At 43.9% G+C, this 15665-nt stretch overlaps 1 protein-coding gene across 1 annotated transcript in view; it reads right to left on the bottom strand.

The window, feature by feature from the left end:
- Nucleotides 1-15665, bottom strand: part of LOC138971472 (serine/threonine-protein kinase 38-like) — a 68714-nt gene that overhangs the window by 21125 nt on the left and 31924 nt on the right. Inside the window, exon 4 of the mRNA XM_070344209.1 lies at nt 7258-7380. Within this exon, the coding sequence (XP_070200310.1) occupies nt 7258-7380 (123 nt within the window). The remainder of the gene's footprint in view (nt 1-7257; nt 7381-15665) is intronic.

Genomic DNA, 15665 nt, shown 5'->3' with positions numbered 1-15665 from the left:
CCCCTGCGACCTTGACCTTGAAGCAAGGTCAAGATGCTATGTATGTTTTTTGGGGCCTTGTCATCATACACCATCTTGCCAAATTTGGTACTGATAGACTGAATAGTGTCCAAGAAATATCCAACGTTAAAGTTTTCCGGACGGCCGGACGGACGGCCGGACGGGGGGGACGGACGGACGGACGACTCGGGTGAGTACATAGACTCACTTTTGCTTCGCATGTGAGTCAAAAAAAGAATAAACGAATAAAAATGTTAAATAATAAGAAGAATAAACAATGAAAATTAAAGATTTGTTGTTTATCAGGCTTACCAGACGAGATATTTCCTTTAAACAAAAAAATTACATTGGAAAAGGGCACCCTTCCAATTGGACAGGCACCATAAGTCAACACAGCCTGGCTGCGTTCTGTGAATACTGGGATTATTACTATTTTATTTTATTTTTGGGGGGAGGGGGTAATTTTGTGATGAAGAGCTAAGTCAATATGCGAAGTCCATTCAAGAAAACCTCCACTGAAAGCAGAAAGCAGCCAGGATGTCGATTTTTGGTTTGTGTCGAAGCGGTGGGATGATTTCGCCCAGTGTAAATGCCTAGACAGATAGGTGGTGGTTTACATACTAGATCGTCCAAAGAGGAAGTACGGCAGCTTTAAGGACGGCAAGGGGCTTCCATTGTTGGCTTAGCTTCTTGTGAAGTATGGTTCCATGAGAATAATGATTATTCTCAGCATTTTGATCTTTGTTTGTGATTCATCGGCATGTACCTGAAGGGAGGGTCTGCAGACGGTGATACTGACGGGTAGTCAGGTCAGTGTGTTACCAAGATGTGTGCAGGGCCGGACTAGGGGGGTGGGGGGGGTTACAGGGGTTGCGCAACCCCCCCCCCACCTGGCTTAAGCATGTACCTTCCAATCTCAATTCTTCTTCATTGCCTATACAGCTTGCTGTCGAATTTACCTTTTTCGTTCAAGAAGAGGCTTCCTTTCCCTCCAGAAACATCAAAAAACGTTCAGCTTCAAGGGGGTTTCGCCCCCTTGCAACCCCCACCAAGGGGGCTTTGCCCTGTGGACCCCCACCAAGGGGCTTTGCCCCCTGGACCCCCATCTGTAACCCCCCCCCCCCCCCCCCCCTAGTACTTACCTCGTCCGGCCCTGGTGTCAACATATCGTCACAACACAACAACAACATAATTAATATAAGACCTTCATAGTATACACAGAAGAGCATCCATCAAAACACTCACAAAAATCAAACAGACCGCCAAATCAAACAGACCGAAGGACACCTCACCGACATTCTGACATATCCATAATATACTAGAACAAAGAGATAACAGAGGTAGGTGTGTTCTTCCGAGACACATGCGGAACACCTGGAAAAGGCGACCCAAAGTCCCGTAGACGGCCCCCCCCCCCCCCTCATTACCCACACATACACAAACTAGAAAGAAAGAGGGGGAAAAAAGGCAAAGAAAAAGAAGGAGAGAAAAAAGTAGGAAGTGCAGTTTAGCGAATGTGGGTCACTCACTGATGAATGAAACAATAAAAACGTGTTTCGTGCGTACAGGCGCTTTTTCACCAGCTGACATACATTTCGCCTTTGCGTCACTCGAACAGGTTTTTGTGTGTTTGTGGTTTGGGTAGGAAGGGAGACAATCTCATTCATCCAGTCTGTGGTCTGATTCATTCTGTTGACTATTCTCTTTGTCTCTCGTTGTTTCTTCCTCAAAGGATAAATGGGAGCCGCCCTCACTCTGCCGCCACTAATGGAAGCAAACCCCATTCTCTCTCTCATGGGGTATAGGTGTGAGTGTGAGTGTGTGTGTGCGTGCGAGTGCCGGTGTTGTGGTGTGTGTGTGTGTGTGTTGTGATGTGATGTGATGTGAGGTGTGCGTGTGTGTTGGGATGTGATGTGAGGTGTGCGTGTGTGTTGGGATGTGATGTGAGGTGTGCGTGTGTGTTGGGATGTGATGTGAGGTGTGCGTGTGTGTTGGGATGTGATGTGAGGTGTGCGTGTGTGGGTGCGTGTGCATCCAGGCGCACGCATGCCTGTGTGAAAAACACTTCGAAATACTCTCACAGCAAACAATTTATTTTTACTAGAACTGCAAATTACTTTTCTATACCGTCCTACCTGTTATACTCCTCCGGCACCCCCCCCTCCCCTCCCCTGCAAGCCCTCCTATTCTCTAAATTACTGTTACAATACACCTTGTCGGCTTTTGCCCCAACTGACTTTCTCACTCTCCCTTAATTAAACACTGAATGAACAACAATAGAATACAGGTAAACACAACAATAGAATACAGGTAAACACAACAATAGAATACAGGTAAACACAACAATATAATACAGGTAAACACAACAATAGAATACAGGTAAACACAACAATAGAATACAGGTAAACACAACAATAGAATACAGGTAAACACAACAATAGAATACAGGTAAACACAATAGAATACAGGTAAACACAACAATAGAATACAGGTAAACACAACAAGAAATCCCGCGACCTTTGACCGCGGCACAAAAGCCAGCTTCAAATCCTCAAGTGGAAACTGTTTTAGAAGTCGTGACAACGCAAGCCATTGCGGCATTACCAAAAATCTGTCGCTTGAAACTGAATCAGGAAACGTCAACCATTGACGCCCTTTAGCGTCACACCACAACTAAACACCGGACAGGCTTAGTTACATTCAGCAAAACTCCAGTGGCGACCATCTGCAAGATTGTCGTTAAAATCAACCTCCCTGTGTCAAAACCTATGTAAGAGCCCGGTCAGTAGGAATATCATTCCTATAGCATATAACCACGTTATGTCCTAAATAGACACTAGTGCTGGGGACAGAAAAACCAAGTTAGCATAGCAGGAATATCAATTTTCTTCTCGTTGATGAATTCAAAGTTTTTTTGTTTGTTTTTACAGCTGAACTTGCATGGCAGTCAGTCTTTTCTGACACATTTTCTAAACTTGTCTCAGACATGTATGCTACTGTCATAAAGACGAACGACATCGGGGCCTAAGGTTCAAATTCCCGTTCTTCATGTCAAGCACTCTCAAGATCCTCTCAACGGTAGGCTACGTACATCCTTGACAAAGGATGTTCTTTCAAGGCTACGTACGTACTACAGAAGTGTGCCGCGTGGCTCCATAAATGGGCACAAAGATATTCCTACGCGCGACCCGCTCATAAATTCAAAGGTAAAAGTGTCACTTCTCTATAAGGACTCATTTCCTTTTATTCAACTGCCGCGCGACTACCTGCGGTTACCTGTGTGCTACTCTATGTACGTTTCACAATGTCAACTCGGGTATTTCTGCACGAGGGGGGGCCCTTGAATGTGTCATGTTTCTCCTTGCAGCGGCTACCTTTCGTAAACGTCGGTTCTTCCTCGTGACCTGTTTTTTTCCCTCCATATGAATAACTAAGAAACACTCTAAATAATTCTTGACTTTCATGCTTGCTACCCATGCGCATTGCACATTTCACAATGTCGACACGAATATTTCTGCATAATACGTTGAGTTCCCTGTTTATTTTATTCTTCTCGTTAGGAATATCTTTTATAAAGAAATGGTCTTTTCCTTGATCTCTTTCATAACACTTTATATAATTCTTGAAAGTTGAGTCTTTGCTGATCACTGGACCTGTCATAATGTCGACTTCGGGTCAGTTACTCTGCAGAAGAGAAACACCTGGAGTCCCGAGTGTTTCCTCGCTTAGACTAACTTTCGTGAAGAATGTCTATTTCTTGTCCACTTTCTCAGAAGAGTAATTGAGAAACACTCAAAATACCTCTTGGCGTTTTGACACTTCGTTCAAACCCATTTCTAAGCAGCTGCAATCGTGAATTGTGTGTTCAGTCCCTACTGTCATCATGATAGACCAGCAGCCAACACAACTAGCCTCAATTCACACACGAACCCACAGGATTTATCTCTCCCTCTTTCTCTTACAGAGACAGACAGACAGACAGACAGACAGACAGACAGACACACACATACACACACACACACACACACACGTGCGCAGGCACACACATACACACATACACAGACAGGTAACCCCCCCTACACACACACACACTGACCACCACCACCCCCACCACACTGCCAAAAAAAAACCACTACCCCAATGTGGACAATGAAGCAGAAAACCTCAGCAAACAAAGTCCTTCAAGACAGGTAACAGGCGCTGATAAGAGCACGGGAAAAGGCGGGTCCCAAAGCCACACTCTCATTAAAAGCTATAAAAAGTCCACCCTAAACTTTACAACTAAGAAGGAAACTACACTACAGAGAGTGGGTGTGTATCGATATCAACTTTGCAAGACGGGTGCTCCAGGTCACGGAGAAAAGCTAAGGGGTGAGGGGTTCGTGGGAGACGGGGGGTTTCAAAGACAGCACCAGTCCAGTGAAAGACGGCTGGGGGTAGGTGGGACTCGAGGGGGGGGGGGGGGGGGGAGGGGGGGAGGGGGTTGGTCGCTTCCTCGGTAGACCTTTATACAAACTTCTGTGTTGGCCTTTTAGTCTGTACACTTCTCTTCCAGCACTATACTATTATATACAGACCAGAAACCGAGGCAGATCACCCAAACAGCAACTGCCTTTTTTTTTAAACAAGACTGTGAGGGTAACAATTTTCAGTCTTTAGACAAACACTATTCTATAAAATCCCCTGTGTGTGTGTCTGTGTAAGAGAGAGAGAGAGAGAGAGAGAGAGAGAGAGAGAGAGAGAGAGAGAGAGAGGAGAGAGAGAGAGAAGAGAGAGAGAGAGAGACTGTGCGTGTGTGTGTGAGTGTTTGTGAGAGAGAGAGAGTGAGTGAGAGTGAGAGTGTGTGTGAGTGAGAGAGAGAGAGAGAGAGAGAGAGAGAGAGAGAGAGAGAGAGAGAGAGAGAGAGAGAGAGAGAGAGAGAGAGAGAGAGAGAGAGGTGTCATTTTTCTCATATATTGCTTCACCCAACAAGGCCTTACCGACTGAGCACAAAGACAAACAGAATCACAGGAAGTGCTAAACCCTAAACAAACACAAAGACCACACAACTCTGAAGCCCCTTCCACCTGTTGAACTAAACACCCACCCCTGTTCACCTTGAACACAGGAACATGTTCACCCTCCACCCCCCCCCAAAAAAAAAAAACCCACCTCCCCAACTATCACGATTAACTTCTTGCAAAGGAACATGAAACAGTCACCGCAGAGCCACCATCTGACCTGGGCACCACACCCCCCCCCCCAACACACACAACTCTCTCTCTTCCACCATACACTTATAAGAAAGCAACACGCACATTAATTGTTCATTGCAGATCCCCCCACTGGACAAAATCCCCCCCCCCCCCCCCCCACTCTTCGCCATTTTTTGTTTGTTTGTTTGTTTGTTTGTTTGGTTAACGCCCAGACGACCACGAAGGGCCATATCAGGGCGGTGCAGCTTTGACATATAACGTGCGCCATACACAAGACAGAAGTCGCAGCACAGTACAGGCTTCATGTCTCACCCAGTCACATTATTCTGACACCGGACCAACCAGTCCTAGCACTAAGCCCATAATGCCAGACGCCAGGCGGAGCAGCCACTAGATTGCCAATTTTAAAGTCTTAGGTATGACGAACTTCTTTAAAAGCCACATTCAATCTTGATTAAAGCTACGCTGACCTTAGGCCTAGATCTGAACCTGAAGCCCTACTAACACCGGATACCACACACACAATAAAAGTTGCCTGTGTCTGTATCGATTTTAAAATCACGTCACATCAATCATGTTGCAGAATGGCTTCACAGGAAAATACTGTTTGCACTTGTAGTCGCAAAGCATTAGGCAAAAAAAAAAAGTTGTATGTTTCTGGTAACATGGCTACAAAAAATAGGGTAGCTAGGAAGGGATTTTGTTTTGTTTTTGGTTGTTTTGTTTTGTGGTCAGGGTAGAAAATAACTATACAGTGACGCAAAGAGACTGGACTTACTATACAAAGAGAAAGACAACACATTACAAAACAAATGAGACAAAAGGGATGCGGGGTTATCCCCCTTGTGTCGTCTGCCGTCTGTTACTTTCGTTTTGACGCTTTTTTTCTTCTTTTTTTTTGTACGAATGCAATAAAAAAAATCGGCGGGAAAAAACTAGGTAGGGTCGGGTGACCAGAAACATACAACTTATTTTTTTTGGCCTTAGCTTAAAATTGTTTTTTATTCTGAATCAGAAAAAGGGAAAAGTCACTTTAGAAGGGGTCGGCCCGCTATTGCGCGGGTCCGCTATTGCGCGAGTCTGCTATTGCGGGGGTTAGGGTAAGGGTTAGGGTTAGACCCGCGCAATAGCGGACCCGCGCAATAGCGGCCCAGCCCCCTTTAGAAGAGGGTACAATCTCTCTCTCTCTCTCTCTCTCTCTCTCTCTCTCTCTGTGGGGCCAAAGCTACTGTCTGCCCTTACAGTGGATTTAATCACTCTTCTAATATTCTGTAGTATGGCCTTTAATCGATGTGTGTTCGTAGTTACATGAAATGGGTAAACAAACAAACAAACAAACAAACAAACATACAAGCAAGCAAGCAAGATATCTGACACTGAACGTTTATCCTTTCTTTTAGGACATTGGCTTTACGACATATTAAACTTGCACTAACCTAAACCGCAAAAGTGTGTCGAATTGCAATTAGCTCCGATATCATCATTCTCTATTCAAATCTCTCACAGATATCACATTGCATTATCTGTTCTAATCTCTTCTCCATAAACATTCTGCATTCTAATCACTCTGCGCTGAAGTGCAATACATGAAGCGCGTTCATTGAAAAGTATCAAACGATACATATAAAAGAGTAGCAAAAAAATGTTGAGAGTGCTGCTGAGGTTAAACTAATGACCATAACTGAAGTTGAAACGTTTTCATGAAATCCTTCAGGCCAACAAGATTTAAATGACAGCAAAGCTGGAGGGAATGAACGTGTGTGCGAGTAATTGCGTGCGGTCGTGCGCGTGTGTGTGAGAGAGAGAGAGAGAGAGAGAGAGAGAGAGAGAGAGAGAGAGAGAGAGAGAGAGAGAGAGAGAGAGAGAGAGAGAGAGAGGGGGAGAGAGAGAGACATGGAGAGAGAAGATAGGAGAGAGAGAGACATGGAGAGAAACACAGACATAGACTGAGACATGGACAAAGGCAGACAGACAAAAGGGCACAGAAACAAACAGACAGACGAACGACGCCTTTAAAGTTTAAGCTACTCTACCAATAAACATGCATGCGATTGTCACCCACCTCGCCAAAGGCTCCTCGTCCGATGACCCTGAGGGATTCAAAGTCATCGACGCCCAAGCGTGACCGTTTCAGCCGCAGAAATTCTGTCTCTTTCAAGGCATGCTGCTGTCGCCGCTCGCTTTTCTGCAACAATCCACAGAATAAAACATAGTTGAGATTAAAGTCATGCATGGTTAACAAAATCGTTTCATTTTTACTGGGTGGCCGAGTGGTAACGCACTTGCGCTCGGAAGCGAGAGGTTGCGAGTTCGACCCTGGGTCAGGGCGTTAGCAATTTTCTTCCCCCTTTCCTAACCTAGGTGGTGGGTTCAAGTGCTAGTCTTTCGGATGAGACGAAAAACCGAGGTCCCTTCGTGTACACTACATTGGGGTGTGCACGTTAAAGATCCCACGATTGACAAAAGGGTCTTTCCTGGCAAAATTGTATAGGCATAGATAAAAATGTCCACCAAAATACTCGTGTGACTTGGAATAATAGGCCGTGAAAAATAGGATATGCGCCGACATGGCTGCGATCTGCTGGCCGATGTGAATGCGTGATGTATTGTGTAAAAAAATTCCATCTCACACGGCATAAATAAATCCCTGCGCCTTGAATATGTGCGCGATATAAATTGCATAAAAAAAAAAAAAAAAATCCCTGCGCTTAGAACTGTACCCACGGAATACGCGCGATATAAGCCTCATATTGATTGATTGATAAAAGTTAACTTCCATGGACAATACATTTTGCACTTGCAGACTGACTGCCTGATTCAGTTCATCTTACGACATGGTCCATGAACGCAGAACTTCGTAGTCGTCCTAGTTCTTCAAGAAACCTGTGTAAACAAAATCTTAAGCGAACTGCACATGCATCAAGGTCATCCTTCTACTTGTAGACATGCGAAGAATCAAGAGCGTGGCTGCATTCTGTGTCGAATGGGTTTTGTTTTAGCTGAATTATTTGCATATAGTTGACCACATTGTCAATACACAAAATTAATTCAGTAAGAAAACACACCACAACAGTTCCCACACTTTACAAGAAGCAGCCACGCTGCTAATTTATAATAATACTAATAATAACTGGACATTACAAAAGAACATATACAGAATAGAACAAATAAAAATACAACCTACATAAAACAATTAACCATACGGACAAAAATCACCTCATGTACTGTTCACACAATATTCATATATGTTATACATGCTATAATTTGTGTACGTGTCCAAGCCGAAAGATGCTTCTATCATGTGTAAAACACTGACAGATCTGTTGTTGTTTACACGATCGCTTACATGGGGGAAAATGTATCTTTAGTCACGGTCTTCTTCGTTCTAGTTCTACGCAGGTGTTGGTAGATTCAGATTCAACCCAAAAACTTCATGCAGCAAGAATGTTTCAAACAGAAATTCACATTTAACATTTACTTAACTCGCTAACGCAGATTCAACGACGAAGGTTTACAAAACATTGCTACAAAATACCACATTAAGGGCCCAGACCTACCTAGTGACGGGTCAAAAATCACTTTTTCATGTGTTGTTCCACACTTCATATTTTCATACAGCTGAATATCTCTATTTTCATGCCAGATATTTTTTTGGGGGAAATTCCCAGGTATAACGGGAAATATATGGGGTCAAAGTAGGTCATGTGACCCCCAAAACGCCCAAAAAATCATTACGAAATATTAATATTAATTTAAATATTTAAACTAAAAATATTTAATTAATTATTAATTATTAATCATTACGGCTCAGAAGGCAAGGAGATTGAAGAGGACTGGTAGGGACGAACAACAAACAGAAGCAGAGGGGTTCCCCTATCTCAGCGGTGGACACTAACTTTTTTCTGTAAGAAAAATGGCATTTTTTATGTTGTGATTTTGTCCGGAAAACGAGTCGTTTTGTTCATTTTTACAACATAACTTTTTTGTTTTTAAAGCTATGACCTTGATATTTGGCATGGAAATAGCGTTTTGTCATATCTGGAACGTGGACTAAAATAATTGAAGTCTTGTTTGTGTAGCATGTGCAATGAATTTTCAAAGTAAAAAAAAAATCAGCAATTTTTTCACAAAATTTCGTTCAGCCTAAAATACAAAATATTAAACTTACTCTGTTTATTTTAGTTCATGATCCAGGTATATCCTTTATATACATTTATACCAAAGGAAATAGTTCTGATATGACTAGAATGAAAACAATGTTGTCAAAACCAACTCTTTGTTTTTGGCATTTTCGAAACATAGTTTTTTGTTTATTATTTTTTTGGCAAACTTTATATTATTTGGTTTACTAATATTATATTTTTGTATGTTAGCTTAGGCATTCAGCTATCTAATTGCCAAATATAAAGCTGTTATCTGGAAGCAAACTGAAATTACAAAATTAAGAAACAATACACCCGTCACTAGGTAGGTCTGGGCCCTTAAGAAAACCAGAAAGAGACAGCCAGCCAGACAGACAGACAAAGAGATAGGCAGGCAGATAGAGAGACGGACACAAGGCAAACCAAAAAGAGATTGCCGTCATTACATTAATTCATTGCTTTAGTTTCATGAATCGCTTTCGGGCATGTCCAGGCTTTTCAATTATGACCACCATAACAGTCCGCTCTCACATGACCTTAACCACAGTCCGTGCGTCTATTCCAATAAATCTGTCCCAAAATAGACTGCGCCCAGACGAAAGACCTCGGTAAAAAGTCACGGTCAACGGCAGCCATAACGGACACGCGATCAATTGAGTAATTACGAATTCTAAGGGTGATTTGCTTGATGCAAATTGGCTCCCGGGTCCATTACTCTGAGCACAGTTTTATCAGTGAACGGGCAGGATGAGCTGTGGACAGACGGATATATGCAGAAAACATCAGTAGTCATCGTCCGTGTAAAGGTTATAGTTAATTACTCGTTCTCGATATATAAAATGTTGAACTCGTAACGTGATTACACCCGCCGTTAACACGTTTTGACGTAGTCCTGAAGCTCAACATTAAAAGCTTCTCCTCAATATTGCTTAGTTTCAAAGTAATACATTGTTAAATAAAGGTAAACAGGCAAACAATTTCGTTGTGCTCCTTTATTACTGTCATACACTCCGTGGCTTCGTATTTATGTATCTGAATAAAATACGGTTTAAACCAAACAATTTCCTTTTGATATACATGATGGATGATCTTTCCAATGCAAGTGGGTTTCAATGGGTCTGTCCTTTCAAGGCTCTTTCCTCGTTGAACGATGTACATAAGTACATTGCACAATTTCCTAGTGCCCTTGGCCTTTTTTCCCCTACTTGGAACAACAATGCGGATGACCCAGGGCGTGAGGTACAAATACGAAAAACCAGCCATCGGTTACCGAACCCGAAGACAATACCCGACCGACTTGACCCGAATAAGTCTGCTTTCTTCTAGCGATGACGTCAATTACCGTTCTAAATAACCGTAGCACCTCCTTACTGATAAGACTGAGGGTTGAGTCCTTTAGTGCAGTTTACACTACGTGAGAGATAAGCACTTTCGGCTACAAAAGTCAAAATAATGAGACTGAAAATGTTTATATTCTTAAGTACGACGAAGTTAATTACATAACATCCGTGACGAACACAACTTAGTGTATAGGTTCGCGACAAGAAAACGTTCTACGAATGTTGTGTCTGAAGGAAGTACTATGTACAAATAAACGTCAAATTTGACACGCGCCAGCTTGTCTACAAAGCAAAGCCACAAGGACTAAAGCAAGCATCAAACGAGCACCAAACAGACAGCAACGAAATACAGATCTACACGTTTCACAGACTAAACAGACATCACACAAAAAGTGAAAATAAAAACACAAAACAGACAACAACAAAGTTGCAGTTGCAGTTAAAACATTTTAAAACTAACCAAGACACCACGCTAAATAAAACGAACACAAAACACTTAGCATGCAGTGAACATAGGCGCTGCGGTTGGCGGGTTTCAGGAACTCAGCAAGACACTACAAGAACCAAAGTGAACATCAAAAGCAGACAACAGTCACGCCGTAAGACCAAGGCATCCACAACGACCACACACAGCTGAACATATACACCGTGCGGGCAGCCAGCGCCTACAAGCAAGCCCCCACGTATGTAGTAAGACCTCACTAAGGAATAGAAAGCCCTCCTCTTCATGACCACAGCAAACTATCCCCGGCGTCTTCTGTTCGGAGGAACTTCTGGTATGGGCCCGATAACGCCTTCAGCCAAAACCGCAACTCGATGAGGACGCCTGATGACGGTAATGGCAATGATAATGGCTATGATGGCGGTCAGTGATGATGATGTTTTCCGCGACACTTCAAACGAAGAGCTCCCAACATGCAACGGTTTCACACACACCACCTTCAGTCAGACACCGGCGGGCGCGATATAACAGACAAAACATGGGGCAAGCAATTCTGGACAAGATGTAAAGAGCATTTTGGAAGGCTAGGGAAGGATGGAGGAGGAGGAGGAGGAGGAGGAGGAGGAGGAGGAGAGTGAGGGGTGTCCAGACACGGAAGGAGTTGGGGGAGAGAGAGGTGATGAGGAGGATAGGGGATGGGCAAGACTTGGAAGTCGTTGAAGTCGGAAGAGGGAGGTGGTGGAGGTAGGGGGAGATTTGGCTGGGGAAAGGGAGAAAAATGTCTTAAAAAGTACAAGAAGGGATACGTGGGATATTTCTGGCGGTCCGCAGTGACATAACCTGGGTCAGTGTTTGACCAGGGTCCACGGGCCGGTGCAAGACAACACGCACAGCCTGCACCGCCCTGCACACCGGAAGGGACGTTAAGTCCGCGCAAGACGGCGCATTCCGCCAGGGCTTGAGCTCCGGATTGTTCGCGCCCCCTTGCCAGCTGACCTTGTTGTTGAACTGCTTGTTTCTCTCTTGAATGTTGTCATGTCAGCCTGCACTGAAGCCTGCGGCACTGGTGTTCTATGTTATCTGGCTGTTCTCGTGTCGGCTAGTACCCAAGCTTTTATCACTGTTTCTCTGCTTGAATGGTGTGTTCTATGTTGTCTGTCTGTTCTCGTGTCAGCCAGTACCCAAGCCTTTATCACTAGTGATCTCTGTTGTCCGACTGCTTGTTTCTCTGCCAATCTGCAGCTTGACTGTTCCGGTTTCAGCATGTACGCAAGCCTTCAGCAATACTGCCGGTGTTCTATGTTGTCTGCCTTCAAGTCTGGCTTGGATCACCGGTTCTCTATCTGTCTTTGCATGCCCGGTCTCATATCAGCCTGCAGACGGGCGCGTAGCCTAGTGGTTAGGGCGTCGGCCTTCCGTGTGGAAGGTTCAGGGTTCGAATCCGTTCCGCGCCTGGTGGGCTAAGGGTGGAGATTTTTCTGATCTCCTAGGTCAACGTATGTGCAGACCTGCTAGAGCCTTAACCCCCTTCGTGTGTAAATGCAAGCACGAAACAGATCCTGGAATCCATGTCATGCGGATTTCGGTGGGTTATAGAAACACGAAAAACCCAAGAATGTATCCCCCGGAACCGGAGTATGACTGCCCAAATTACATGTTCAACGTGCTACTGATCAAGCACAAATAACACCGACCCTTCTGACAAGCCATCAAAACCTCGAACTCTACCGGTTCTCCGTCTCTAATCTCATGGCAATCTACATGCAGCGCTATGCTTAAATTCTAAGGCCAAAGCACTAATTTCCAGCTGTCCAAAAAAACAACTTTTGACTGCCCGTGACTTTACAACAATGCCTGTAAAACAAATACTTCCCCCAACGACAGAATGGTAATCTTATGGAGGTTTTTTGTTTCTCTTTTTAGCTATATGCTTTTCTGCCTTATTGATTGATCTGTTAACGTGCCTGCCTGAACTGATCCTGATTTCAGTATCGTTCAATATCTGTCTTAGAAGAAATGATTATCCGCCACGCGCGCGCCAGCTGGCCGTTGGCAGAGCAGCAACACCGCCAGAAAACGGTCATTCGCCCATAGCTAAATCCCCCTTCAGTCAGCGGAACAAGAGACTGACAAAAACTGTTAGCTTTTCAAGTCCATGGCTGGGTTCACATTTGCTCACCCCCCAGTAAAGCAAACCTTTTCAGTTCCCTTAAACAAACGAACCGTGGACGAAGAAAGAGAAGTTCGTCTTTTTTTCCTTTTTGTTCTGTAGGTGTGCACGAGGATAGACTGGACCTTCTTCTCTGCCCCCCCCCCCCCCCCACATCTCCCTTTCTACTTACCCCTCTCCTACCCCCTTTTTTCTATCTTTTTGTTCTCCTTTGAGTTTAGGGCAAAACAAAACGAGTGGTCCAGCCGCGCTGATGAAGCTCAAACAAGGAGGGACAGAAGAGGTTGCGAAACAGGAGGCACACCAATTTCCCACAAAATCGTCAGCGACACCAATATTGAGACAGACGAAAGGAACGAAGCTGGTTTTTTGTGTGTGTGATCCAAACGCCCGGACAATCAGAGTCAGACGGAAGGACAGACAGGCAGACAGACTAACACGCCAAAAAGGACCAACGTTATCAGACAATAGTGAAAACCATACATCAACAGTGAGTGTATGTGACACCGTCCATACAAAGTAAGCGAGTTTTGAGCAGCAAATCTCCTATCGTGTGGGATCAGATAACCCGCGCAAGAATAACGGCTAATGTAGGGAACCGCGGTAGATTATTGCCGATTAATCACTGAACACGACACTACAGATCAAACGATATAGCACGAAGAAAGCTGTCAGCAGATTACCTGAACAAAATCGACAGTGACACGTTCAGCAAATTGTTTGACACTGGACGCATGCTTCTATGGATATTTTTGTTTTACTCATGGGGGATATTTTTGACGGATTATGTGTGTGTCATCCAAAAATGATGTTGCTAATGAAGAAGGTGTGGGCTGCAGGAGCGCTGATCGAGAATATAACTTATACAGAATGTACAGCACATCTTCAATTACGACAAAGAACCAGATGCATACCGACACAGAGGAATCCCCCAACAAACATCTCCGACTTACTTTTTCCAGATTTCCTCTTCATAACGTCCCCCTTTCTAAAACTCTCTCTCTCTAAGACCCGATTTCTCAGATTTGTAAGGCCTTAAATGCGGCTACCACTCTACCGGTACAGAACACCCTACCATACAGCACAATAACATAATTGCACTGCCTAACCGTCGTAATTCCGAGTTCACCTCTGACCGAGAAGCTAAAACTCCGCTCTAGGCAGGGATGGCCATAACTATGAGGTCGCGAACTCTCATCTGTCCACCAGATAAACTTGACCACATGCGATATAACACTAAAACCCGCTTTCGCTTCCATCTAACGCATTATTTGCACTTTTTTTTCAATCGTTGTTGTTAGTGATTATGCCAAGCAAATTTGACCACAGCCTAAATTGGCCGACCAGCCTAAAAATAATGTGGCCAGGGGTTCGGGTCTAATTTTGCTTGGTGTCAATACACTGCATTGCGCACGTTATGTAAACCAACAGACATTGGCCGAGAGGGGGTTATCAATGTGTGTACTGTGCACTAATGTATTATTATACACACGAAGGCAAACCAAGCCATGTATTAATTTTGGACGAGGGCGGTTTGGAAATGGCGTCACAGGCAAACCGTTAGGGGACGCACGAATCGCCCAGACTGAAGGCGATAAATCGGGCATTCTCAAACATGAATACAAACCCTGAGACAAACATAAACCCACACACACCTCCGTCCTTGGCTCTGAAGACAAGTTTTGTAAATTGGGAGGGCAAACACACACACACACACACACACACACACACACACACACACACACACACACGCACTCTCTCTCTCTCTCTCCTATTCTCACTCGAACTCTATAAAGGTGAACTGACGACCTTAATCTAATCACAAGGTTAAATCCTATAATAAAGCTTTCCCTTGCAATAGTAAACCGCTGTTAAGTTTAAGATACCCCCCCCCCCCCCAATCCCACACACATTTACGTCTTTGTCATATGAGATTCGTTCTCCTAGCCTATGTGTCCTTTTTGTCTCGGTGTACAATTACATTGCAAAACGACTCAGTACACATGATTATGCTGCCACAATCTTCAACCAATGACTTTCCTATATTTTCCCCTCTGAACTGTGAAGACACTTTGACGTACTTGTACACGAGAGATTTAAATGAAGACGTGAAAGTGACCCTGAAAGTCAAACCAAAACTTAAGTTTTTAAGTTTCTGTCCAAACCGGAAATCAGAACTAAACCGGAAAATGAGCACGCCTGTAAAAGTACTGGCAAGGTCAAAGTAAACTCTCCCCTTACCTAAACAAAATGCGAAATCAAGGAACTTATCATTAACAAGAAATCGATTAATTAAAAAAAAATCATTTTTAATAATATTATAGAAAGACCTAAGGGAAGACGGACACATGAAAAAGCAAACACGATTTTACAACA

Source organism: Littorina saxatilis, linkage group LG7 (genome assembly GCF_037325665.1).
Source record: "Littorina saxatilis isolate snail1 linkage group LG7, US_GU_Lsax_2.0, whole genome shotgun sequence".
NCBI lineage: Eukaryota > Metazoa > Mollusca > Gastropoda > Littorinimorpha > Littorinidae > Littorina > Littorina saxatilis.
This window is presented reverse-complemented; position numbering and strand designations above follow the sequence as displayed.